We start from the raw sequence: 25,372 nt of genomic DNA, 5'->3' as shown, positions 1-25,372 counted from the left end.
AAGAAGCCTGAGGTCTCAAAGGTAAACTTAAAAAAAAAGAAATTCAGAAACACGGGAGTAAATCTCACTGCCAATTTCAAATACAGCTACTGTGGGTGAAGATGCTGCTGAGTAGCAGCAGCCATTGAAAAGCTGTTTGGATAAAGTCCTTTCCTTGTCATTTCTCAAAGACTGCAGGAAAAGGGTGTCAGTAGATCCAGCATCAAGAAAGGGTTTCCACGTGTATGTTTACTATCCATGCTCAGTTATGGCATTGTACTGCTCTTCCTCCACAAGAAAGATGGGAAAGCTGTTGGGGAGGGGTAGGTTTCTGCAGTGATTTCAAGTATTCAAATACCCTTTCTTGTCCATAATTGGACAATTCTTGTCCTACCTCAAAACCAATTAATGTTAACAAAGGTCTAAGGCAGCTTGACGTCTTATTATGCAGAAACATTACTTTATAATGCTAATACTGTACAGCAGGCAAAAAAGAAAAGCAGGGAATGTATTCAAGTAGAACCGCATGCTAGTAGAGAAAAGTAATCACATTACTGATGCTGCTCTGTTTATCAGGCAGCAACAAAAACAGATTACATGTAATAACTTCCATCTGCACAGCCAGCAATGATTAAGTGCCTAAACTGGGTGCAGGAAGAAAGACCAAAAGCTTTTAAAGCAAACAGCTTGTTGTTTTATTCCATTTGCCCCTTATTAAGTCAAGATGAACTCGTCATACTTACTGGTGGTTCAAAGTCCCTGCAGATTTAGACAAGAACAGAAATTAGTCTTCAAACAGAAGTAATACTTATGGAATGGTGGAGAGTGGAAATATGATGAACTTAATCATATTTGGTCATTTACTTGTTTGTCACAGAAAAATTACGGCAGGTTAGAAAAGGAATCAAGGGTTATTTAATGGATGAATACTCAGGAAGAGGGATATTTGTATCAGAGCAACACCTAACAACTCCATCCTGGTCAGTCTGCAAACACGAAATGCAAAAAACATTTGCCTCAGAGAAGCAGCACATCCCATCTGGAAGTTCCATCTCTCCCACCACCACATTTGAGGTCAAAATCAAATCTCCCAAATGCCAGTTGCAAACGGATCTAGGCAAGACTCAGTAACATAATGAAAACACAGAACTAAAAGAAGTACAAAAGGAACTAATTCCTACATATTGTATTTCCTCTTGAATTAGACTTTATCTGCTCTACTAAAAACACTATGGTTCTAATATCTTTTCAAATTCACTGTAATTTAGCTTCAGGTTTGCATTTGACACAAGTACATAAGAGCCAAAGACCATCACCACTACTAAAGCATCCAAAATTAAAACACAATCCTTCCTTAGTAGTTAGTATGGTACAGATCAGGCTAACCAGCATAATTTGGAGATGCCTAATTGTTTATCAAGTGTTATGCTAGACATGGAACCATATTCATGGCATAGTGTTATTAGAGTTCCCAAGCAGAAAGAACTCAAGGAAGGAAACGTGAGCTTACTGCAGACAATCAAGACATGCAAACATCTATGAAACGAAAGCTTCAAAAAGAATCTGGATATAACAGGGACCTCACAAAAATACATAGCTTTCACTTTGAGCAACGTTGTCATAATTAACCTTAAGTACCTTTCACAGAAGCTGTCCGTGTGCAGTTGTATAAAATGGCTAGTTCACCAAATGCTGTCCACACAGGTATTGAGGATAGTAGCTTATTCTGCTGAAAGACTTCCAGACTGCCCTCTGTCAAAAATCATCAGGATAACAGGTATTAAAAACTGTGCTCAACTGCACGGAGTGAATGGAAAACAAATCAATATATTTCTGACTTTGCTGCTCCCTGGAACACAGGAATGGGAGCACGATGCAAACAGTGCTTTGAAACACACATACAAACCAGGAGAGATTTATTTTTTTAAAATGGACTGCTAATCTACAGATCTGCTCTCGAAAGGAGGGCCATTGTAAATTCTAATGGGATAATCTTGGCTACAACAAACCAGTCAATAGTGGTTCAGATAGTCTAGTGTGGTGTAGACAAACTTAATGTCTTAAAGTGGAGTTCACTGGAGAAATTACTCATGAGGTTTGTCCGTTCACACACATGTATGTGTATATATGTGCAGAATGCAAAGGAGAAGGCAGAAAAATTAAAAGCCCAATAAATCTTCCTTCAAGAAATTGTTCTTAAGCTTTGCTACAAATCTAGTAAAAGTCAAAAAAGTCTGAATTTTGTGTTATCCTAACACAGTTACCATCATTTTTTTCAAACTAACCCATCTATATTAAACCAGAAGACAGAAAATGTTTTTCCAACATATACCAGGATGCTTCTAGCTTAAATATTCCTGCCTCAACGGAACATACTCCTTACAGTATGAACTCCAATTCATATGAGTCTCTGGGCCTTTTAGTGGTCCAAAATTGATTAAATATGCAAATTAATTTTTAATGGTGAGATGATGAAAGAGACAATACCTCTTAGGAGCAACTTCCATATGTTAAACTTGGGGTCCACTAAGACTGATCTGCAATTTGAGATTTGTGTGTAAGCACAGTAGCAGTCAGCACAGATGACTGCAGAGAGATTATTTCAGACCAGTTGGCATTATTTTAGGAAAGCTTTTTCACCCTAAAGCTTTTTGTTTGTATTGTTTTTTGTTTGGTTTTTTTTCTTCCCCCCCCCCCCCCCCAGAAAAAAATCCAAACAGGTCTTTAAAAAAACCCAAAAAAACATTTCAGCTTTGAGAACAGTAAATGCAGACCTCATCTCTCAATTTTCCACACACAGAAAACTACTATAGCTCTCATGAATGTTGAAAGCAAGTTTATTTCAGAAGTGGGTTTACCACTGAAAAGTTTTCAATATTTTAAATAATCCCTGTTCTTCCTTTTGAGAAAAAGCGCTTGGCTGCACGAACAAAAAGAATTTCCTTGCCTCTAGGCTTTTGTAAGTGAAAGAGGTAATGGAATTAGCATTAAATCAAGGTTCAAGTTTCCAAGGTGCTTTTTGTTTTTCTCACTCTGTTTCATAAAAGTCACAGGTAAAACTTGCATCGCCCTCATCAGGGCCAGAATAAATTATTTAGGAGAACAGACACCATCACTGTGGCTTTCTGCCAAAACTTCTGAACTACTTTCCTGTTTCTTGCCTGTGTGTGTTGTACAAGCAAGCAATATTCACCTTTGAGCACAAAAATGTGATTGCCTGGTTCTCCCTGTCTGATGATGTAGCTGCCTTGCTGAAAAGTCCTTTCATACATACATTCCACCATATCTCGTGTCTGGTGAGGCTCCAGTCTCTTCAAGAACTGATTTCTATTCAGGGCATCCGTGATAAGCTTCTTCTCACTGGTTGCAAACAAAACACCAAAGTTTAAAATAATATGTGGCATATTATTCACCAAGCATTCATTCCCCTCAAGATGCTCCCCCTTATTTCTCATACTTGCATGACCAGTACCACTGACAAATATTTCAATCCTTGCAGGATTTTACAATCCTTGCAGGAAGACAGGCTCCCCAGAAAATTTTGCACTGTTTCTCATGATATTCTTTCCCCACTGCACAGCTCAGGTATGTAGCCTCGCTTATCTGAAGGAAAGAAATGTGAAATGTATGTCTCCACATAGCACTGCCTGCACAGGATTGCCAGCTTGTTATAAGATCAGGCCAACTTTTCTCAGGTTCTAAACCATTTTTTTCTAATATCCAGCAAAAACATAGCACTGATGATATGAAAGTCAACACTGACTGTACTAAAACCTCATCAAGAGTTTCTCTTTCAAGTTGTGAAAAGATGCATAGAAGTAAAAGTATGCAAAAACATGATTAAGAGGTGTTGTTTTTTCTCAGGAGAATGTTAGAAGACACTGGTGGTGGGTAAAACAAAGAAAATTGTTGATGAGTGTGGCTGAAAAATGACTACAGAGTACTTCCCTTGCACTGGTAAAATAACGTTGATCCTGTGGCATTCCCTGTTTATAGCTACGAAGCAAATTTATTTGAATGTTGTCCCAAAATTCACAAAGTAAGTCCAGGATGCAGGAGAGGTGTGTGTGGAGGTGGAGGGTTAGTGCTGATCCCTTCTTGCACTGCTCTTTGCCTTCCACCCACAACCCTGAAAAACTCTTCCTACCCCTACTGTGACCACTTCCTTTGCACAGATGACAACAAACAGCATAAATGCTGCTATCTGAGTAAAAATCCTGTATAGTTTGTTTATGTGGGATGTCAAAAATGTTCAGTCTCCTTAAGAATGACCAAACATGGGAGAATCTTCCCAAAGCAGCCCCTTTCCTCTACTGCTTCTAAGAAGTTTTAGACTATAATTGGAAGTTGCCAAGCCACTCTCCATGATATTTGAAAAGTCATGGCAGTCAGGTGAAGTTCCAGGTGACTGGAAAAAGGGAAACACTGTACCCATCTGACTTGGGTCAGATCTGTCAGAGCCCTGAGGGCAGTAATAGGCCTTACCTACACTGCTCAGCCTCCCTTGGGACTACCACACATCCTCTGCCCATTGGAATGCATATTCTCTTTAAGCCCAGGTATGGGCATTCAGTTCTTGTCTGGGCTATGTTACAGAAATAATTGATTTTGGTTTTGTCTTCTGGATGGGTATTGGCCCAATATTGTAAGTATTTTGTTTCTGTCTCTTGGCTAGAGTTTGCATCTGATTGATTGCTTCTTCTGTGGAACTGCTGATGGACCCTGTTATCACCACTTTGCTGAGCCTACCCTGCCCAGACCTCGGGGATGGCATCCCAGTTAGTGAGGGAATTGTCTGTGCTATAGTAACCTGGTTCACTTACTCCTGTGGAGCAATCTTGTTCTGCCTGCTCCCTGAGACAGCCTCTGTATCATTTCCTGTTGTAGTAAATGCACAGGAGTTGCAAATGAGTGAGTTGTAAAGACAAGAACAGTCTATGTTTGAGCTGCTGGTGGAAGAGTCCAGTGGTTGGATTTTAAGAAGAAGAAAACATGGGAAAATACAGTGGGTGAATCCACCAATAATGACTAACCAACTGAGTCAAAGCAGGCTATGCATACCTACTGGGCAATCTATGAGCTCTCATTGAACTTGTGTATGTCCTGGGTCAAGGGCTTCCTATAAAGCAGTGCTTTGAATCCATGTCAGAAATGAATGCAACTAAACAATTGCTGCACTGATGAAGCTTTTATGGTTAGGTTTGCTTTATTGCTGAAGTGAAAGACAAATTCTGCCTTTAAGGTCCCATGTTCCCAACATGCATGTAAGGACGTGTAATGAAGTCAACACTCTGACAGCTTTCTGGAGGCATTTAAGGTCTACTCTTGCTTGTATTCATAAAACAATGCAAGGCTGTCATCAAAACTAGGTTATATGGGAAAATCTCCTGAGGACAATCCAGAAATGAACAACCACAGGGCAAGTAAATACACTTACAATGTTACTAGCCATATAATGACTGAAAATAAGTAAAGGCGATGAGATGAGGCAAGAAAATAAAATCAAGTAGGTAAGGACTGTGTTTAGAAATGGAGATCTTAATTTAGCTTCTGCTGAAAGCAACAGGGTTATTGGAACATAAGCTCTAACTTAGTTTTCTGCTAAAACCAAACTTTTAATTTAATTCACCCTGGCCTGCATCGTGCATACAATACTGCAATAAAATACAGTAATTCCATATAGCCAAATACTTAAAATGAGGACAAAAGCTTCCAGAACTACATAGGAGGCTATGCTGTTTCCAGGAAGTTCAGTTGGCCACAGAGTGAAGGACTCATGAGTATGGTAACTGTAGCTCAGGCTCTTGAATCAGTTGCTTGCTCATTTCTGGGCATCCAGCACACTAACAGTTGTCTCTCCATTTCTCCTGTACCTGCTCCACTTTTGAGAATGGCTGCTGGAAATAACTAGATGTCCTGAGAGGACAGAAGACATGTAGTCCAGTACTTGTGCCAGTCGCTGTCCTTATGAGTACTACTAAAAAGGTAAAAAGGGGGTGCACAGAGCCACAGAACTGTTCTAGTGTTGAGGTATCTCTTGGTCCCACCTCTAGTAGGACTTTTCTTCACTGCCCAGAGCCAGCTTTGCCATAGCATCCTTCTCCAGGTTTTGTTCCCCTACCTGCTGTTAGCTTTCATGGAAATGTTCCCCCTGCCTCTTTCAACACATTCCCAGTCAAACTCTAGAAATAGCACCTGACAGCCTAAGAATAGCTTTTTGTGAACAGGATTGGGAATTTATTCCCATCATAAGACAGATGTCACCTCACAGGTGCAAGGGTACAACATATGTTTTGCCATATGCTTTCTCTTAATGTACCTTTCTGCTACTAATGAGAGATTTTTGGCTATCTGCTGGCATTAACTGGCAAAAGACATCAATGTCAAGGGTGAAGATAGTTCTTCCCCAGCCTATAATGTCTGATAACAGAACTGGGTCATGGTCCTGAGCCCATAATAGGAAGGGACTTGATAAAGGCAGTTTAAATGCTGCTGATGGTAATAGCATGCTCTGTAAGAACACAGAAAAATGGAGAACTATCCTACAGATAATGAGACACCTAGATTGTTAACACTGCAAAGGTTAAGAGATTAAAAATATTTTCCATTTGAAGGACTTTTGAGAGATCTGCTCTCTTATACCATGTTCAAACTCTGAAATCTTGAGGCTTTAGTTAAATTTTCAATGCTTAAACTGCCATTAAGGAAAAAAACTAATTTTTTGAAATGATATGGATTTACCCAACTAGCTCAAGAGAAGAAAAAACATGAAAAAACATCCACTCATATAGGATAGATAAGAACCATTGAAAGCTTCTAAAATTTTCATTAAAATCAGTCATGCTGAGATACTCCAAACAAAAGCTCGGCACTTAAAACCCTGCTAAATGAATAGCATAACATTATGCCATTTGTTTTATAAATATTTTTAAAAGGGACGAGTGACACTCTGGACTCAATGCAAATTCAAGAACATAGCATGGAGTTTCCCCTCCTTCTGAAATAACTGCATTCACAACAGTGTAGCAACACTGTGCAATTATCTTATGAAGAAGTGGGGCTGCATTAAGTCCTTTCTCTATAAAGGAGAGGCAGCCACTCATATCAGCAACTCTAAAAGCTTCTATAGACACTGTTAGGCTAAAGGATCAGTATTTGCTAGTTATAGTGGACAGAATTCTGTAGACAGTAAAGGTCAGACTTTGTTCTTACATGTATGCCAACTGTCTGAACTTAACCTACTACAGTATTTGCTGCCCAGGTAAGGAAACCAAATGTTTGTACCTTTCAGCATTTGGTTGTCTCAGTAGGAAGGTGATGGTGTCAAACAAGTGTGTATCACAGGCTTATCTAACTGAGAAGCAGAGTAGTGCATAGTAGTACAGTTTTGTGATGGGGTTTTTTGGCTATGTTTGCTTCCAAAGTATTTGGAAGATCAAATGATACTTTGGCCACTATCACATCAAAAGATGATGTGCATTACATTTAGATTGCTTAAGCTGCAATACTTGGTTTTGTTCTGACTGCTGCACTTAGCTAATCAACCAGCTCTTTTCTTGCCTTTACTCCTCACTGCTGTTGCAATTCTGCCTCTGAAAGCACCCTAGAAAACCATCTGGTGGGCAACAGTGCAAGGATCATGCCAAGGAGAAGACAGGTAGGTGATTACAAGTAGAACACTTCTAAAACAAACAGTGATTTAAACTGCCCAGGTACTTGTGATAAAATATTAATGCAGTCCTCTTACTTTGTGGAAAAACACTGCCAGCTGAAGTTCTCAGTGCTTTATGGTGACTCAGGCAGCCTTTCTGATTCACAAGACACCCTCTAATGTGTAATGCTGGACATGATGGATGAGAAATCAAGTCTCATAACTCTCAGGTCTACTAAGGTACACTTATATATGTCATGATTTTTTTAACAGAATAATAAAGCTCCCCGCAAATCTGAGGCACTTAAGCCACTAGCTGAAGTCCAGATAGATTCTGGCTACCACCATTTTAAAACAGATACTCAGGTTTTGTCTACACTGCAAGGTCCCTATGTTTAAGGATACCAGTCTAATACATCTGTCCACAAGGTCAGCTGGGACCACAGATATTTCTGGGTCTTGCAGAGTCTAGAAAGCATAACTAGATTCAAAAAGGAACAAGTAAAATTCAGTTCCTACACCATGACTACCAGAAGCTGGAGGGCAGGAGGAAGCTAAGAGGACAATCACACCATACAAAATATTTCATTGCATTCTGCACCAGACCGAGTTGAAACTGGGCTGACAAACTTTGTGCACAGCTCAGGAACAGTGTCCTTATTGCATTCGGGAGAGCTGAGCTGGAGTCACCTGCTCCTTCCCAAGCCATCCATGCTGTAGGATTAAGAATGAAACCAGGTGAAAGCATCCAGACATCTCAGCAGCGTTCCAGATGACAGCTTAAGCTGTGAGCACTAGGCAAACCCAGACCTAAGAGGCTTAGGTCTAGCCTAGAAGATGCTTAGGTTCTGCTTAGCTATCTGTAAAGATAAATCCAAAAGAGACTATAAGAGTCTCATCTAAAATACAGAGCCTACCCACCACTCCATCTGAAGTCTGTGGGACACAGATGATTCTTGGTTAAAGAATCACACAAACTCAACCTGCATTTCGCTACCACAGCGACAAAGCCTATATGAGAAAGATGGTTATTTTAATCTTGATTTATCACGAGAACAGCACCTCATTGTGACAAAAGTATTATCCTTGTAACACAATCATATAAACCCTCTGAAATGAACTCACCTGGAATCCTTTCGGACCGTTGCTTTTTCAAGGGAAAACATGGCTTTCCTGCTCAAATCATACAGCCGCGTTGTCGGCTCTGCAGATACACCTTCCTTGGCTCCTCTCCTCCTACTGGCAGAAACTTTCAATGGAGAAGGCTGAAGAGAGTGCTCTCCTTGAGTGCTAACAACATCCTGGAGCTTGTTCAACTGTGTACATTTGCTCTGAAGTTCCTTGGTGAGTTCTGCTATGACCTTAGTCTGCATAGCCAGCTGTTCCTGAAGCTCAGCAACATGACTTTGACTGTCTTGCAACTCTTGGTCTTTTCTCTTCAGCTCCTTTTCCAGTTCAAGTATCTTGCTGCAAAGAACATCAGCTTGCCCATTGATCATACTGATGCCTAGGCATGGGTCCATCAAAAACTTATGGTTGGCAGCACAGCCAATAGCGAGGTTTGCTACGTGTCTGTCTGTCTGCCTCAGATGCTTGGGTTTCACTAATCTATTCCCCATTTTGTCCAGAGACCTAGGCAAGAAAATAAATTTGCAGTTTTATTTCATTCTCCAAGAAGAATAAAAAATAAAATAAAAATCATGGAATGGCAAACAATGACTTTAGTATTTAACTGGCAGCTGAATTTGCCATATACAACTATAGTAAACACAGCTGATTGCTTTCATCTTTTCCAGTCCTGCAAGTCAGCGTAGTAAAGGGCAAAGAAAAGAGGTAGGTAGGGTGGTAGAGACAAAGCAGAAGATCCGATGGCTATCACTTCATTTTTGTGAGTCAAAGAGATGTGTAAGCTCCTATCAGCCTAACAAAGACCAGACAAACAGTGGGAAGCAGAAAACCTTGAGCTCGACTGCTGAAGCAAGAAAATTGTTGGAGACAAAAAAATAAAAGTTGGGTCACTTCTCCATTGAGGAATAATTATTGAGTACACAGACTAACTTAACCAGTGGCTGCATATCAGCCTGACATAAAGGATATGTGGTTATTAAGAATAAATGTTAAGAATAATTTTGGGTAAAAAAATTAAGGGTTATGACCATACTGATCAGAAGAGGAGTCTGGCTAGCTTGTAACTGTCTCCAAACACGACCGTAGGGAGATGCCCAGGAATGGGTATCAACAGGAATGAGCATATAGGCAGCTTGACTGAAATATTCTCTGAAATTCAGATTTTCTGGGCCTGATATGTATTATCTAATTCTCAATGGGCCTCTAATCCTAGTACTTGTCTCAGCTCTCTTCCAACCCTTGTAAACTTCTTATCTGCAGGACCTCAGTGAGGAGTTGCAAAGGTCTGCTTCTTGCATGAAGACCTCCTTTTATTTATTTCTTCCAGTAGAAAACCAAGGATACCAAAATTAGGAAAAGCCAGTTTCATAAAGACTTCTCTCTGTTAATCTCTTCTATATGATTCTGTAAATTTCTAGCCTAGTTCTCTGCCTGAGCATATGCCCGAATTCTTTTCGAGAATGACAAGTCTTTCCTCATACAGACATCACACCAAAAGTTTGACAAACCCAGCTGTCTTTTGCTGATTACAAATTCAGGACAGCATAGAGCTAGACCCAACATACCCCTATCAAGGGCAGGCAGCTGGTATAATTTATGCATCTCAATAGTTTAAAACTGGCTCATATATGTTAGTGTAACAGCTGCTATTGCTGTCAAGGAACAATTATCTTTTTATGGGGAATTACCCCCTTCCATTGGCTCCTCATGAAGAGTAACCAGGCAAAAAAAAAAAAAAAAAAAAGGTCCTGGACTCCTGAGAACAGCTATGCTCCAAGCACTCACTGCAAAGAGCAGCCTTCAGTAGATTTGCAAAGACTCATCTTCTTCCTTGGGCACCATCTTTGGCATATTTTACTGTATCATTTTAAGAGGAGCAAGGAAGAAGTGCCTGCTGCTTTGGTCAGACTATATTAAATGCACAAGTTGAGGGGGGAAAAAAACTAACGTTACTTTTGAGACTCTAGTGTTCAACAATCACCAGCCCACTGTACACCAAAACCAGTCTTGGGGAGCAAAGCCTGCCTATAAATCCCATCTGTGCACCACAACAGTGGCAGCTTACAGCTTGGTTCAGCTCAGGCCTAGGGAGAACTCCACCAGGAGAGAAGGAATGAGCTTAGGGCCATATTGTTCAGGCCTTAGCTGCACATAGAGCTTTTCCCAAAACCCCTGACCAGACTCCTGTCCAATTGTATTCTGCTATGGCAGAAGACCACAGCACAGAAAATATCTGCTTTCTTAGACGAAGCACAAAATTGTTTACTTGTACTCTGATTTTTACCTTATCAATAAGCTATTTTAATAAGTTTTATGAAATTACTTGTGCACTAACCATGCTGCTATTGTGATCAGACATTAGTAGGCCCAAAGTAGCTGTTTTTCTGCCTCATGAATGCACTACAACTTTTTCAGGATGAACCCCAAGTTATACAGTTTAAGCTAACCTCTTTTACCATTTCATTGGAATTGGATAAGAACAGGTCCCTGACAAGGTACATTGATCAGACAAGAAATAAATTTGAAAGCTTCAGCAATTTCCTTTGCTGGTTAGTATAACCATACTTCTAACAGATGCACAATTCTGTTCTGGTTTACAGCCTTCAAAGAGTTAGAATTGAAACAGTTGACAAGGTAACTTACATTGCAAATCTAGATTTCCTTAAAACAGTCTTTCTTCTCAACTCTGTCTTGCTTATTGTGACTTTGCGTAATATTTTTCTCTTGTCCCAGTTTCCCAGATGCATTTTGACAGCTGGTGCCTTAGCTTTTTAACAGGGTAGTATGTCAGAAATAAAGGCAAATCTGTACTGCACAGGAGAATTTAAACAAATTGCACATCAAGGTACCAAACCAAATAACTCTGAAGAGGGACCTATGTATCACTAAACATGGCTTAACCAAAGATCTTAGCTCAGCATGCAACCATATTAAAAAAAAAAAAAACAAACAAAACCAACTTAAACTAAACGTTACAATACAGAAAGTAGAAATGAAGATTATGGGAAACATACCATCACACACAACATGGTAGCATTCTCTGTTACTGCTGTCACTGCAGTGACAGTCACTGCATTTCAAATAAAGGATATCACATGAACTTTAAAATTATCTTTATATAGGGCAAGGTGACTGCTCCAGGGCACAGGACAAACCTGCTAACTGGATTGTATCCAGAAACAACAGGTTTACTGTGCGATGGTTAAAGTCCCTAAGATATCAACCCCACTAGAGAGAAAATGTTAGGAACTTCTATCTGCTCATTGCATATGCACAGTTAATTGTCAGCGTAGAATGGAACGAGCCATCGGATTGGGCACTTGTGCAGGAAAGTCACGACCAAGCATACGGCAGGATTGAAGAAAAGACTGACAGGTGATTTTGTTAATTCAACATTACAGTAGTCAGTTCTAACAGACAACTTAAAACCTTATGCCTCCGAGGTCTGACCAACCTCTACCCACAGCTAATGAGGCAAAAAGCAAAGCCAGAGCATGCACTGTGTTTTACTACAGGGCACCTCACACGCTCTTTCGAGGTCACTGGACAGACGCGGCCAGGGACCGGGTAGAGTCAAAACCCACGCAGGGGAGCCGAGAGTGTCCGCCGCGGGATGCTCACGGGATGCTCAATGGATGCTTAAGGGATGCTCACGGGATCCAGCGCCAGCCGAAACCAGGTGCGCCCCAGGCCCGCGGGGGGCGGGCGCTACCGGGCCAGGACCCCCGCCCGGCCCCCGCCCCACCGGAGCCCGGTGTCGCCCCGGGGAGGCCGCAGCTCCTCCGGCCTCCCCCGCTCCCCGCACGCACCCGCCGGCGCCTCTCGGTGCCTGCTGCCCGGTCCCTCACCTGCGTGCTCAGCCGGCCCCGGGCCCCGATCCAGGACGGTGCTGGGCGGCGGCAGGGACGGAGAGATGCTCCCTTGGAGCCGGGCTGGGCGGTAACGCCGCTCCCTCCTGCTCGCAGCCCGTCACGGGCGCGGGGGGAGAGGGGCGGGGGCGGCGGTGCCCGCCCGTCTCTCCCCCTCTCCTTCCCTCTCTCTCTCCTCCCCTCCCCTCTTTCCTTCTCTCCTTCCCTCCCTCCTCCGGCGGTGCGGGGGCTGTGGGGGCGCTGCGCTGTCCCCCGCCCAGGGAGGGGCAGGGGCTTGCAGGCCGTGGGGAGCCTCCGGTGCGGTGCCCGGGCTCGGCCGGGAGGCGGACACCCCGTCCCAGGCGGAAAGGGACAAGCCGGGCTCCTCGATGCATCCCGCTTGGCACAGAGGTAAATGCAGGGCCCAGCTCGGGCCGTGCTGACAAGTGTTTGCCCTGTTTGCTTTCCACTGCCGCATGGATAGGTCTTGGCGTGACTATCGGGCACACAGCTGTAGAGATCCTGCAGCCTTTGTGATCTGCAGCTGACCCTTAGGCACCAGTACGCAGCACTCCTGCAAGGAACCCGCTCGTGTCCCGGGGTGTGTCCTCACTCAGGCTGGAGCACCACGGCTCACCCCGGCATGGAGCATTGCCTCTGTGCTCAACACTGACTCTGGGCAGAGTACAGGTTTCACAAGGGCTGTTCTCTCCTGTGCATATCTTTATGTTGATTCAAAACATCTGCCTTCGAATCAAGGCTTGCTAGGCGCAAACAGCCTGACAAAACAGCGGTGAAAGGATTTTATAACAGGCTGCATGCACATCCCTCCTGCTGATGCTGTCAAGCAAACTTAGTCTAACCCCAACCTGTAACCTCTAGGACACTGACTCTCCAATTTTCTCCTCTACACTTACCATCTCCATTTGAGGCTCTCTTTCTTTACATTGACTCCAAATTCTTTCCTGACCCACAGTTAAGAAAACTTTCTTGTCTGACCATCTGGGAACCACTCTTGCAGTCACACTCGCACCACCCTGGGCTATCACTGCTGGGACTGAAGCCCCTTCACAGCAGGTGCCTCCAGTGACCCAATGGGTGCCCCGCTTGACTCCCTGCACACCCCACACTCATGCAGTCAGACAGGTTTCCGATAGCAGAGTTCCAAATGTCTTAAATAATTTAATGGTGGTGCAGCAACACCATAACAACTCTAGCTGCTGCCTCTGGGGAGGGACCCTCACAAAGGAGTCACAGGGCTTTTATACCCAGTGCAATGATTCCTCAAGTGCTCTTCACACTCCTTGCATGTGCCTCTTGATCTGGGGTCTTGTTGTTTATTTGGGTTCTACGGAGTCTCTGGGTGACAGCCAGAGCTCACAGGTCCTCATGCCCTTTGTCAGGCAAAAGGTTGGTTCCAAGTCACCGCCCCTTGCTTGGGGCTCCAGCCATTCCTCCACCCAGGGTACAACCTGCGGCTCCCACTGCAGCTGCACGCCGGGCTACCAGCACCAACTGCATTCCTCAACACCATTCGTGAACTTCAAATTGTTTATCAAAATACCAGCCAGCGCTGGTATTGCACTTATGTGCAATACTGGCAGCCACATTAGCAAAAAATCTCTACAAATATCTATCTATTTAATACCCCAGGCAACTCCATCACATACACCAACATCAGTTTGCCTACCTCTAAATCTTCCTGTGGTTTCAACAGATCTTAGTGTTCAGCATGGCTTCCACAATCACTGGCAATGTCTGGGACTAAGCAGCTCACGTAAATTCTAACAGCAACAGCCTGAGAAGGACTCTGTGTTCTTCCACTTACAGTGGAGTTCTCAATCACAAAAGAAAAACTTATAAAAAAATGTTGGTCACATACATTTCACTGACTACTCAATACCTCAAGGCAGAAATGTTATAGTAATCAGAGAAGCATGTGATGAGAAAAGTTGTCTCAGTATCTGCCTACACTCTGGAAGTGAGCTGCTCTGGGAACCAGCAATTGACTCAGATTCCCTGTGGTGTGAGGCAGTTTGACAGCACCCTCTTTTCCTGCTGCAAAGTTCATAAGAAATACAGTCAGGAATCTGGAGACTGCTCCCTACTTATGTAAACCAGGGACATATGAAGTCTTGCTCTTTGTTGGTAAAAGTGGAAAAGGTAATGGGCACCCCCTGCAGTTCACCTGCCAGGAGACTTCAGAGGTCAGCGTCACATATCTGAAGCCAGCCACTGCATGACAGAGATCAGGTGCAGGTCACTGTCTGGAAGGCTTCATGCCTGCTAGGGCAAGTATAGCTGTCACACCTATTCTAAAAATTCCTTAGATATGTTACAGAGCCCCTTTTTCCACCCTCAGAACTTGTTTCAGGGTAGCAATATGTTTGGGTTACCGTTAGGGATGCTTTGGTCAATCTAGACTGGAAGGTCATTTGATATGAGTTAGCTTAAAAACCTGGAAAACTTGCAACTTGTTTTGGTCTAATTGTGAAAGAAAAAGCTGTACAATCACATTACATAATCACTATATTCTGTTAATCTTACTGTCCTGTCTGCAAACTTCAGGGGCAGCAATAAACATACAAAGCACAACAGGAGTGTCCTGTCGTTAATCCTTTCCGTTTATACTGCTCTCTTAGCAAGAAACAGATGAGATATTTATTGTCAAGAAGGATTGAGGAGCAGGAGCTTGAAAAAATGGGGATGTAGATTGTATCTTGCTGCTGCTGAGTTCATGTTTTGAAGCAAAATAGAATAGATGGTGTTAAATGTTGCTTTGTTGGTGTTCGGTTTCTTTTGTGCTTGTTTTTTTTTTGGTTGTTTTGGTTTTGGGTTTTTCTTAGATAGAAATCAAACAGGTAGGGATTACAAAGTAACAATGCTGCTGCTTCTTTCATGCTTTGGGAAATATTTCTGTATTCTAAGAATTTTGCTCTAAATTTTGTGGCTGTTGAATGAATAATCCAGAAGATGGACATCAACCAGAAACAAAACACAGTCTCACTTGCTACTGAAATTCCAGGAAAAGAGTTTTGTTTGGGGTTGATCCATTCTTCCCCTCCACCCCATATAAAAGATTTTTTTGTTTTGGTTTTGGTTTTGTTTTGTTAGGGTTTTTTTTGTGGGAATGGGGGTATTTTTGTGGTTTTGGCTCATGTAGCACCTCTGGATACTAACCATCTTTGGAGTAGTCCCATAATTAAAAATCAAACAATCAGAAAAAACATTGTTTGAAAGCTAAAGCACATAAATCATCTAAGCTCTACTGCTGCCAAGGTGTGGTGGGGGAAAACAGTTCTCCCCCTCAAGTTATAAAATGGTAAACCCCCAGGGGGTGGTGACCCTTGAGGTTTGAACCGATGAGCGCTTTTGCAAAATATAAACATATCACAAGCAGACTGGAAAAGAAAGTAGTTGTAGCTGTTGTTGGAGAGATGGCCATGTTGTGAAAGCCAGGAGCTAAGGGGCCCTCAGCCCCACAGGGCGCTTTGCCCCCCTCCCCCCCCGCCCCCGGCTGGGGGGCTACAGGGACTTGGAACAGTCTAAGACTGGGCTAAGTGTCTGTAGCTGAAAGCTGAAGAAGTTTCTCCACCGTGAGCAGCAGCAGCAGCAGAACAGCACCGACTGAGGAAAAGTGGCAGAGAGCCAGAAGAGATAAGAGAGAAGCAGCAAACAAGCATGCAGCCAAGCAAGAGAGACACAGAGTTGTCCAAGAGAGCCAGCAGCAGAGAGAGCAGAGCAAAGCTCTACAGGGAGAGAGAGAGTTGGGGTAAGAACTGAACCAAAACCCCCCAAACTCCTTGGAGACCCCTCCTAGAGAGAGGATGATGGACTCTTACTTGAAAGAGTCTTGGAGTGCTACAGCACTGCAGAAAGGAGCTGAAAAGCTCAGAGAAGGAATGCGGAGGGGGTGACCTTGGCCCCCCCGCTGCTCCTGCCAAGCTGGCAGTTTTGAGTCAGAGCACGGGAGCTCTGCAAAGGGGCTTGAATCCCCTGAAGATACGGACCGTCATGAAGGCTCCTCTACTTCGTTGATATGATGTGGTGAAGTGACCTCTGTCCTGGTGAACACAGCCCATGGAAGAGAAGACCCTCGCTTGGAGATGAAGGGCCAAGAGGGGCTTGGATACCCCCTCGTGTGTACTGGCAGAGATCCAGCTACAGCGGCTGCATGAGAGAAGAGAACCTGCTGCCTTAGAGACACTGCTGCTCTGAGAGTGGAAAGGATCTCTTCCTTCTTCCCTCCTGGACTTTTATTTGGAAGGGAGAAGAGATTTGATCCATTGTAAATACTGTTTTGTCATGGTAGAGATAGTTGAGATTGTGTGTGTAATGTATTGTAATATTTATTTGGTGCAGTCATTGTAATATATATTACCTTCTCCCCATTTTGAGTCTTGTGTGGTGTCTGGAAAACCCGTCTCACACTGGGTTGAGATGGGGGTTGGGGGGGCTTGGACTAGGGAATTGGATTTTAGGGCTCTCAAACTATGACACAAGGAAAAAAAAAGGTGTTTTTTTTGCTAAAATGTATAAATAATTAAAGGTTTTGATAGTTGTCATGATGGCTTTGTGGATTTGCCAGCCAGCACCCCTTTCTGTGCAGAACTGTAAGTAAATCAAATACCTTGACTCTGTGTGTGGATTTTTCTCTTGCACACTGGGTGGGAGAACCTGTTTAGGAACAACATCCTTGGCGAGAGGTGGTGTTGCAGTCCTGGCTTGAGGCTGGGATCACGACAGTGATTGTTCAGAAGACAGCAGATAATAAGAGAGATCCTGCTTTTCTTTCTGTCACCAGTTGCCAGAAAAATCCTCTTCCTTAGCCTTGTAGGAAAGACAGCTTCTCATCCTGCTAAAATGATCACTGGGCAGAGTTCACCACATTTTGCTGCTTCTCTTAATCACTGGTCAACAGATTGAATGATGCTAGAATGTCTTGAGCAGTCTCTTTAGACAGCTACAATAAAGATTATGGCATACAAAAGAGGGACTGTATGAGGGAAATGGCATTGCTTCTTAATTCTCAAACAGAAACCAGTCATTTGATTACATGAAATAATGGGTATTTATTTGCCATCTGTGCCCCAAATAATAAAGAAACCTTTGAACATTGCCTTAGGCAGTGCCAGTTCACTCACCAGGCTAGCTTCTACTTGGCCATAGCTTCCTCCAGCCAAGAATACTCTAACCCCTGGAAAGGAAAGCACAGCAAGGGCACATCTTGCAACAGATTAATAGGACTTCTGCACAGAAAAATTCTTGCCCCAACCCCTCAGTTCCTCCACTCTCACTCACTTAGACAAAAGCAGGATGAATACTGCAAGCTGGAGCAGTGCAAAATCCTGGAAAGAAAAGAACTGCATCAGAACTTCAACTGGTACAAATAATTTTGCCACCTTTGCTGGCTCTTCTGCTTTTTTTTTACTGTATTGAGAGCAAGCTACTTCTTGCTCATCTTCACAAGATATTGAGCATCAGCCCAAAGTCATCTGCTACCCCTCAAGTATGGACTGTGAACATGAGAAATAAGGGGCACCTAAAGGGCCTGTGCTGGTATGTTAAAGAGCTTCCGGGCCATATAAATCATTCTGGCTGAAAATAGTGCTATTACCTGTCAGAAACAGTCCTGAGCAATTAATTTGGACCATTTCTAGGTATAAATATAGAGTATGTGCAGAGTCCTTTATGCTGGCCTTCTACATACTGGGTCTAGGTCAGTTCCCATCTGCTGTCCTCTGCCACCACAGATGAAGAACATCTCAAAAGCAAAAAGGAATACAGGTTGTGTGTACTCATTACAGCAAGAATCAAAAGGCTTTAAATGGAAAGAGGTACAGTAGCTATGGGCTGGCCTATGGTATACTGTCCTGCACTGTTTAGCTTACCAGGCAAGTTTTAGATTCCTGTTATAACATCTATAATCAATGGGAACTCTGAACTACAACTTCTCCTGTGGTGATATGGAGATATGGCGTTTTCTATGTTCTTAATGTTCTTCAAGAGATAAAATTTACTAATTTCTATCCCTGGTCAGCCTTTCAAAATTGAAATTCCAATATTGAAAATATTTTAATATGAGTTTTATAATACTTCAAAACTACATTTATTTGACACTGGAAGTAAAAACGAACTGGTAATTCAAACAGAAGGTTAATATCATGGGAGAAATTTTGTCTTGATTTGACCCAACACTTACAGTATAAATCAAAGCTTCCCATGAGGGTTGTATCTTGCTAATGTTTTTCAGGAGTAGACATATTATAAGTTGTAAACAAACTACTACATTCTTTAATAGGAACCCAGTTACAACTGCCTGTGCCATTTCTCCTGTAGCAACCTGGAAGATACATCTTTTATAACAATACAACTGTATTCTTATAGCGTGTATAAATGCACTGTGTGATCTTAACAACTACAATCTAACTAAAATGCCGCAAGAACATTTTCGAGGTAACTATTTAGTTTTGTAACACGGGACATCACTACTCATGACCATTTGCAGTGGCAGAGAGCACATCTTGATTCTACTGAACTCTCTAAGCAAAACCATATTGACATCATACAGCAAAGTCACACTGAGGTGGATATAGAGATAACTGGTTACTCTGTTTCTGAATTCCATGACCATCATTTTAAAGTTTCTTGGGGTCTGAATCAGTGACATACTTTAGGCTGTACATTTTAAGCACAAGAACTGTCTCATTGAGGCTCCAAACAGAAGCAGAGTCAGGAACCACATCACACATTGCCATAGAAGCTCTTTGCTTCACACCACTTTCGTGTTAATATAAAGATCTTGGGAACAATTGTGTAAAAGGAGAAGATGCAAAAAATGAGCTCGAGAGTCAAAGACACATCCTCATAGAGGTGCAGACAATGTTCTGACTTTATTCCAAAAATACACACATTATCAAGGGTCCTACAGGGTTCACACGCTCTATTCTAACTTTCTATTGGTTACATTCACTTTCACACACTATATCTATAACCTTATTGGCTCTACTAGCCAAGGCACATTTTCAGGCCCCCCCATCTTCTGGTTTCTCACACTCTGGATAGCATCCTCCTTCCTTGTTTTCCTCTATGCAGCTTTCTGATATCTGCTGCTCAAGGACACAGATCTGCTGCTGGAGAACACAGGTCCCTGCCGTCCAGCACGCAGGCCTGAAGCAGTATATGTCCTGCATCATCTAAGATTCTTTCAACAATTGTGGGTTTTTTTCTCTCCAGTAGGTGCACAATGACTATCGCTTCTCTATGTCAAAAATCTTTTACAGTACTCTTTCCTGTTCAAATCCTTTGTTCAGTTTTCCCACACTCCCTTGAGTGGCTCATAGACTGTTATGTGTTAATTTTTCTAAGAAAATTAGATCAGGGCACTCCAGGATGGCACCTTGTAGAAAAGAAAAAAATCCCAAGACTAATAAAACAGAATAGAAAGATAGAATTTAATTCTAGGGACCAAAAACCAGGGGAGCAGGAATTGGAGGTAGATCTTGCACATTACAAGGGAATCATGTGCAAGTTCATGACATGTCTGTGAATGAGACAGAGGCATAGAAAAGCCAGAAGCTCTGGCTCATAAGGAATACTGTACTAAATTTAAAGAAAAAAGTTTAGGGAGTTTCCTCAGACTATAAGATCACAAATCTAAGCGTGACGTGCAGGTACACATTTTCCTGTCTTTAATTACAGGTGTGGTTCCTTCTATGGCTTCTTCATATGATTGTGGTACTCACAATGTAAGCTTCCTTTTGCTGCTGCCCAACTCATTTCCCTTGATTTAGCAAAATTGACTCTTGCTTAAGACCATGCATGCTTTTTTTCCCTCTGTGAGGTGACAGCTTTTTTCAGCCTAAAAGAAAAATCCAGGTAAAAATGAGAGAAATATAAGCTAAAAGTGTCTTGTTTGACCCAGGATGATACACAGCCAGATATCTGTGTACTTCAGGAGTTCATATAAGCAGAGACAGCACAAACAGAAAAAACCCTGCATTGTAACCAGAAATTTCTAAGTGAAAAAGTGTGAGGGAATTGTCTTCTGCTTTAATTCATCAGATTTGATAGCATTTCTTGTAACACTGTAAATGGAAGAGTATTTAAGATTGCAATTAAATTGCTTTTTCTCTCTTCAGGCGGTTTATTTAGAAGATTGGTTAAACACATATGCATGTGTCTACACACATGCACAAAAGCTCCGAGGTGAAGGTTAACTCCAGAACTAGAAGACCAGGGAAGCACAGTGCAAAGACACCTGCATCAGCTACACCCCAGCCTGGACACCTCACTGCTGGAACTGCACAGGCCACAGTTGCTACGTGGACCTGTCAAGGTTGTGTCCAGGTCCTAAGTGGTGTCCTGTCCCACCACAGAACTTGAGCGTCTTCAGGACACCTCTTTCCTCTGAGTTCTGCCGGTCTAATCAGACAAGACAGATGAAATAATCATAGCAGTGCTCCCTAACATTCATGCCAAATGAGTACTATCATCATATCCCACACCAACTGAAACTGGAAGAATCTCCCATGTCCCACCCACTTTCCGAAGACATCATCTCAGTTCAACATCTCTGATGGTGGGAATATAGTCCTGGACTATGAAACAGAAGTTCAACAGTAGAAGCCTAAGGGTCATCCCTGACTCGAAGATATTCAGACCTGACAATAAAACTTTACATTTTGCATTTTCCCTCCCTGCCCCTTTGTCCTCTTTCCTTTTTTCCCAGCTGCTCTTCTCAGGGTTACATTTCAGTTTTCTGTTCAGTACAGACATCTGGTGGTCGAGCTCGGGATGGCAGCTGAACAAGAGAAGCCGAACAAGGGAGGGATGCAGAGTCTTTTTTTCCTACACTGTGACCTAGTGGTAGAAAAACCGAATTCTGCTATGCAGCAAGCATTGATTTTCACTTTTATTCCCTCTCTGCCTTGCTGCTCATTTTCTCCCCTCATCAAGCCTCAGAAACCTGCTGCTCCTGTGTGTTTAGAAGAAAGGCCAGACTGTGCAACCAACAGACTGCAAGTTATTTGCCCTTCCTGCAGTGTTACCATGTCTATCACATCCTGTGGCTGCTGGGTCCAGGCACACTGAGGCACATGCAGCAAATGACCCAACAAGGAGGAAGAATGGCTCTGCTCTACAGGCCAAACGTGGACATACACTTCGCCTGTTAAAAAGGAGGCACTCAGGGGGAACGCAGATAAGAAAACCCAGAGACAATTATAATATGCCTAATCCTAAAAAAAACTCTCCAATGGAGAGAAGTTCTTGAGTGCTCCAAGAAAAACCCATTAAATCACCAATCAAGATGCCAGTTGCTGAATGCTTCTGCAGGAGGGCTGCTCCCAGGCTTTTTCTGTGACACTTACATGACCAACCTCCTTAAGAAATATTTTTAGAGCTGTTTTATTGGAGGACAACTGCCCTTAGCACTGTGGCAAAAAAATCAGGATGAATCACATCTGAAGGGGGTATCATTGTCCCATACCTTACTTAATGGAGTCTGAGGACCTCATGGAAAGCACTATAGAAAATGCCCTGCATGACTGTATATAAAACCATTTTAGCAAAACCACTCTTGTCCCTGCTAAAGAAATCATTAGTTTCAGTTCCAGCCTTTGTAATCAAACCAGATTCTTGTGGGAATTCTCAAGAGAGGCAAGCTGAAATGCATGTTCGTGGTGTTGCTTCTTATAACACTGACAGAAGGGGACATCTGGAAAACTCTCCTTTTCCTTAGAAAGAGCACAACAGAGCCACTATCATGCAGATATATCCGAGGTGAGGTGAGATGCTTCCCACAGCTGAGGATAAATTGGCTTTCCTAGTCAGCTTGCTCCACCATCCCCATGTCATAGTGGAAGCAATCACTCATAGTGCAGCTGTGCAGTAAAACCCACAAGCAATGGGCAAACAGTAAATTGGCAATGGCAGAACTGGTTTAGAAGTGACAGCAAACTTGTATGTCACTTGTATGAAAGCATAAGAAAACACACTGTAGTTTGAAAAAAATACAGAAGTAGATTTTTACCAAAGTTCGCATGAACTATCTGCTTTTCTTGGTTTTGCTTTATTTGATGGCCACAATCAGTTTGGCAAATGCAGAATAGTTGAATGGAGCCCTTAGCTTCACCCTATTTGAAAAACAGCACAGATGTCTCATAGATGCATTTTGCAAACATCTCTTCATTCTGCACTTGGCCCAGATCTGTGCACTGAAATGGGTCTGACTGGTTGTAAAACTACTTTTTTTTTGCCCCTCTCCTTATATATAGCATCAGTGCTAAAATGCCTGAATATATGAAGATATATACACACAGACAGAGACACACAGACACACACATACATATATATGTAAAAGAAGGGGGAAGGGACTGGATTCTGGATTAACACCTAATTTTTTAAAATAATTTTTTATGTATCAACTCCAATCTTTTTCTAGATGTAACTCCTCTTTTTCATTAAACTTACTGTGTCATCATCACAACATTATCATCCTGTGAAACTGAATTTCAAACCCAAACTGATTTCAGCCAGTGTTACCTAGATTACCTGCCATGGTGAACAAAAATTCTGAGAAACAATCCTTGGCTGATCAAACCAGGAGACAAGGAGTAGGAAAAGTGGGTATACAGCATGTATAGAATACTCCCCAAAATGATGAGTCCCATAGGAACGAAGTATAAAAATATATTTTTAACTTAAATATGAATTTTGTGACAATGCAGTTTCTAACTGCTCAGCAGAGAGCAATTAACCCATTTCTGAGGCAACAGCAGTGTTACACATTTTATAACCCTATCAAGATTTCAGCTATATATTATATACATACTGAATAAACTGAACATGCACCACCACAATCCTCAGTACAAAAATGGACCGACTCATACCAAGTACATGCTCCTACTGAAAACAAGAACACGTTTATGTGCTAAGGAAATCTCCCCCTTTGGAATTAGAGGCTAAGATCTCATTTTCTCCTAAGGGATTTTGACAGATGCAGGGTGAAAAACAAACTCACTTCCCAATCCAAGGATTCAGACACCTTACTAGCACTTTTTTGCCTGTAAATACAAAGTTTTCTGTAGGGTAAAAAATGATGTCACTCAGGATGACAGTTTCCTGGCCTTGTGCTGATTAGTCACATAACTGCCTGGAGGGAAGGTTCCCACCCCTGGAGATTCTCTTTCTCCAGGGTACGTAGGCATGTCTTTAAGTAAGCCATTGTACAACTCTATCTTTCCACCTGACCAAGGGTGACAGGGAATACGGTGTACCCTGTCTACTTATTCCATGACCTGCAGCCCATTCCTGGATGGCTTTGTTTTTGAAAGAGCTTTCATTATCTGACTCTAGCTCAAGTGGCACTCTATGGTAACATATATGCTTGTTTATTCCTCCTAGGATGCTCCTCCTGTTTGCTTTCCCAGCAAAAAGCTTCTAGTCCCCATGGTGATAGCTGTACCACTGTGAGACTGCAGCACCTGCCAGTCTTGATGGAACCAAAGGGGCCACATTAACCTGGTGGCCAGTCTTCATCTAGCAGGCTTTTCTCCCATCACATGTGCTGTTTCATCACTCACACTTTGCAAGCACGTTGTAAACATTCCACAGATCTCACACTGCCTATCTTATAGCTTCCCAGGAGAAGCCTGATCTCTGTTCTCTTTCCCTGTGTAAGAAATTCAATCCCTTGCACCATGTCCAGCAGTTTTTGTGGGCCCCCACCTGGCTGCAAATGGTTCTCCATTATGACCTGATTCCAAATCTATGTGTTGAGGTCAGGCCAGGTGGTCAGCCTGCTCATCATGTTTGTCCTTCTGAATTGCCTTTGAGACAGGTAAAATAATGGCAGGAAATGAGATATTCTGAAGATGACCACAGAAGAACAGTAAAAGCTATTTCTCTTTGTTGGTATTTTCTGGTTTTAGTTCAGTGAATGCAATAATTATAGTACAAATGAGAATGGGGGGAAATATTGTCTTCACAATAGCCACTAGAAATTTGTAGCATTTGCAGCTCTGCCAGTCTCTGCTTTGGCTGTGCAGTGCAATGGGGGAAAAGAGTTACACATCACTTTGTTTTAGTATGTGCTGAAGAACTGCTTTATGTGAAACACAGATCCTCCAGTGTATGATATATTTGGACGAGTCTTCAGGCTCTCCCACAGAGATACCGTGCAGGTAGAACACATACAGATAGTAGAAATACAGAAATATGTAGGGTAAAGGATTACTCCATACTCCATCTGCTAAAGGTAGGATCAACCCTATTTTTAACTTTTCCAGGAAGTGCAGCAAAGAAGGAGATCACTTCACCTGAGATGAGATAAATCAAGTTCTGGGGGTGCCTGGTTCTCCCCAACGTCTTAAACTACATGTGCAACACCCTGGCTTGTAAGTGTGACATCAGATCAAACTCTCAGTATAGAAAGCTCTTTTGCCTGAAGAGCCAAACACAAATGTAATTTGATACAAAAGACTAATCTCAAGAATGAGCAGATAATCCCAGTTTCTGGCTGTGGTCTCTCTCTATCTCTGTTCAGTATTTCTTTGAGACTTAGTGTGTTTCCAAGACGAGTAATTTTCTCAACTTCAGACAATTATTTTAATGCCATTTTGTTTTCAGATGTTTGTAGCTGGAAAAGCCGGAGCCAGCCTGCTGACATGAGCTCACTTACATTTTATAATTTATTCTACAACCATGTAAATTCAAAATTGTAAATTAGATTACTTGTCTGATTACAGGAGATTGTGGAAGCAAA

The 25,372-nt window shown here is 42.4% G+C and overlaps 1 protein-coding gene across 2 annotated transcripts in view; it reads right to left on the bottom strand.

The window, feature by feature from the left end:
* The window catches only part of PRKG2 (protein kinase cGMP-dependent 2), a 32,145-nt gene extending 19,444 nt beyond the window's left edge, over nucleotides 1-12,701 (bottom strand). For both annotated transcript variants that reach the window (XM_027652917.1, XM_027652918.1), the window contains exons 1-4: nucleotides 12,607-12,701; nucleotides 8,756-9,262; nucleotides 3,173-3,339; nucleotides 1,618-1,731 (exon numbers count right to left, since the gene is read on the bottom strand). In XM_027652917.1, the coding sequence (XP_027508718.1) occupies nucleotides 1,618-1,731; nucleotides 3,173-3,339; nucleotides 8,756-9,249 (775 nt within the window). In that variant the 5' untranslated portion in view covers nucleotides 9,250-9,262; nucleotides 12,607-12,701. The remainder of the gene's footprint in view (nucleotides 1-1,617; nucleotides 1,732-3,172; nucleotides 3,340-8,755; nucleotides 9,263-12,606) is intronic.
* Between the last annotated feature and the right edge of the window lie 12,671 nt (nucleotides 12,702-25,372).

The sequence above is a fragment of the Corapipo altera genome, unplaced genomic scaffold (assembly GCF_003945725.1).
Source record: "Corapipo altera isolate COAL_440 unplaced genomic scaffold, ASM394572v1 69, whole genome shotgun sequence".
NCBI classification, from domain to species: Eukaryota; Metazoa; Chordata; class Aves; order Passeriformes; family Pipridae; genus Corapipo; species Corapipo altera.
This window is presented reverse-complemented; position numbering and strand designations above follow the sequence as displayed.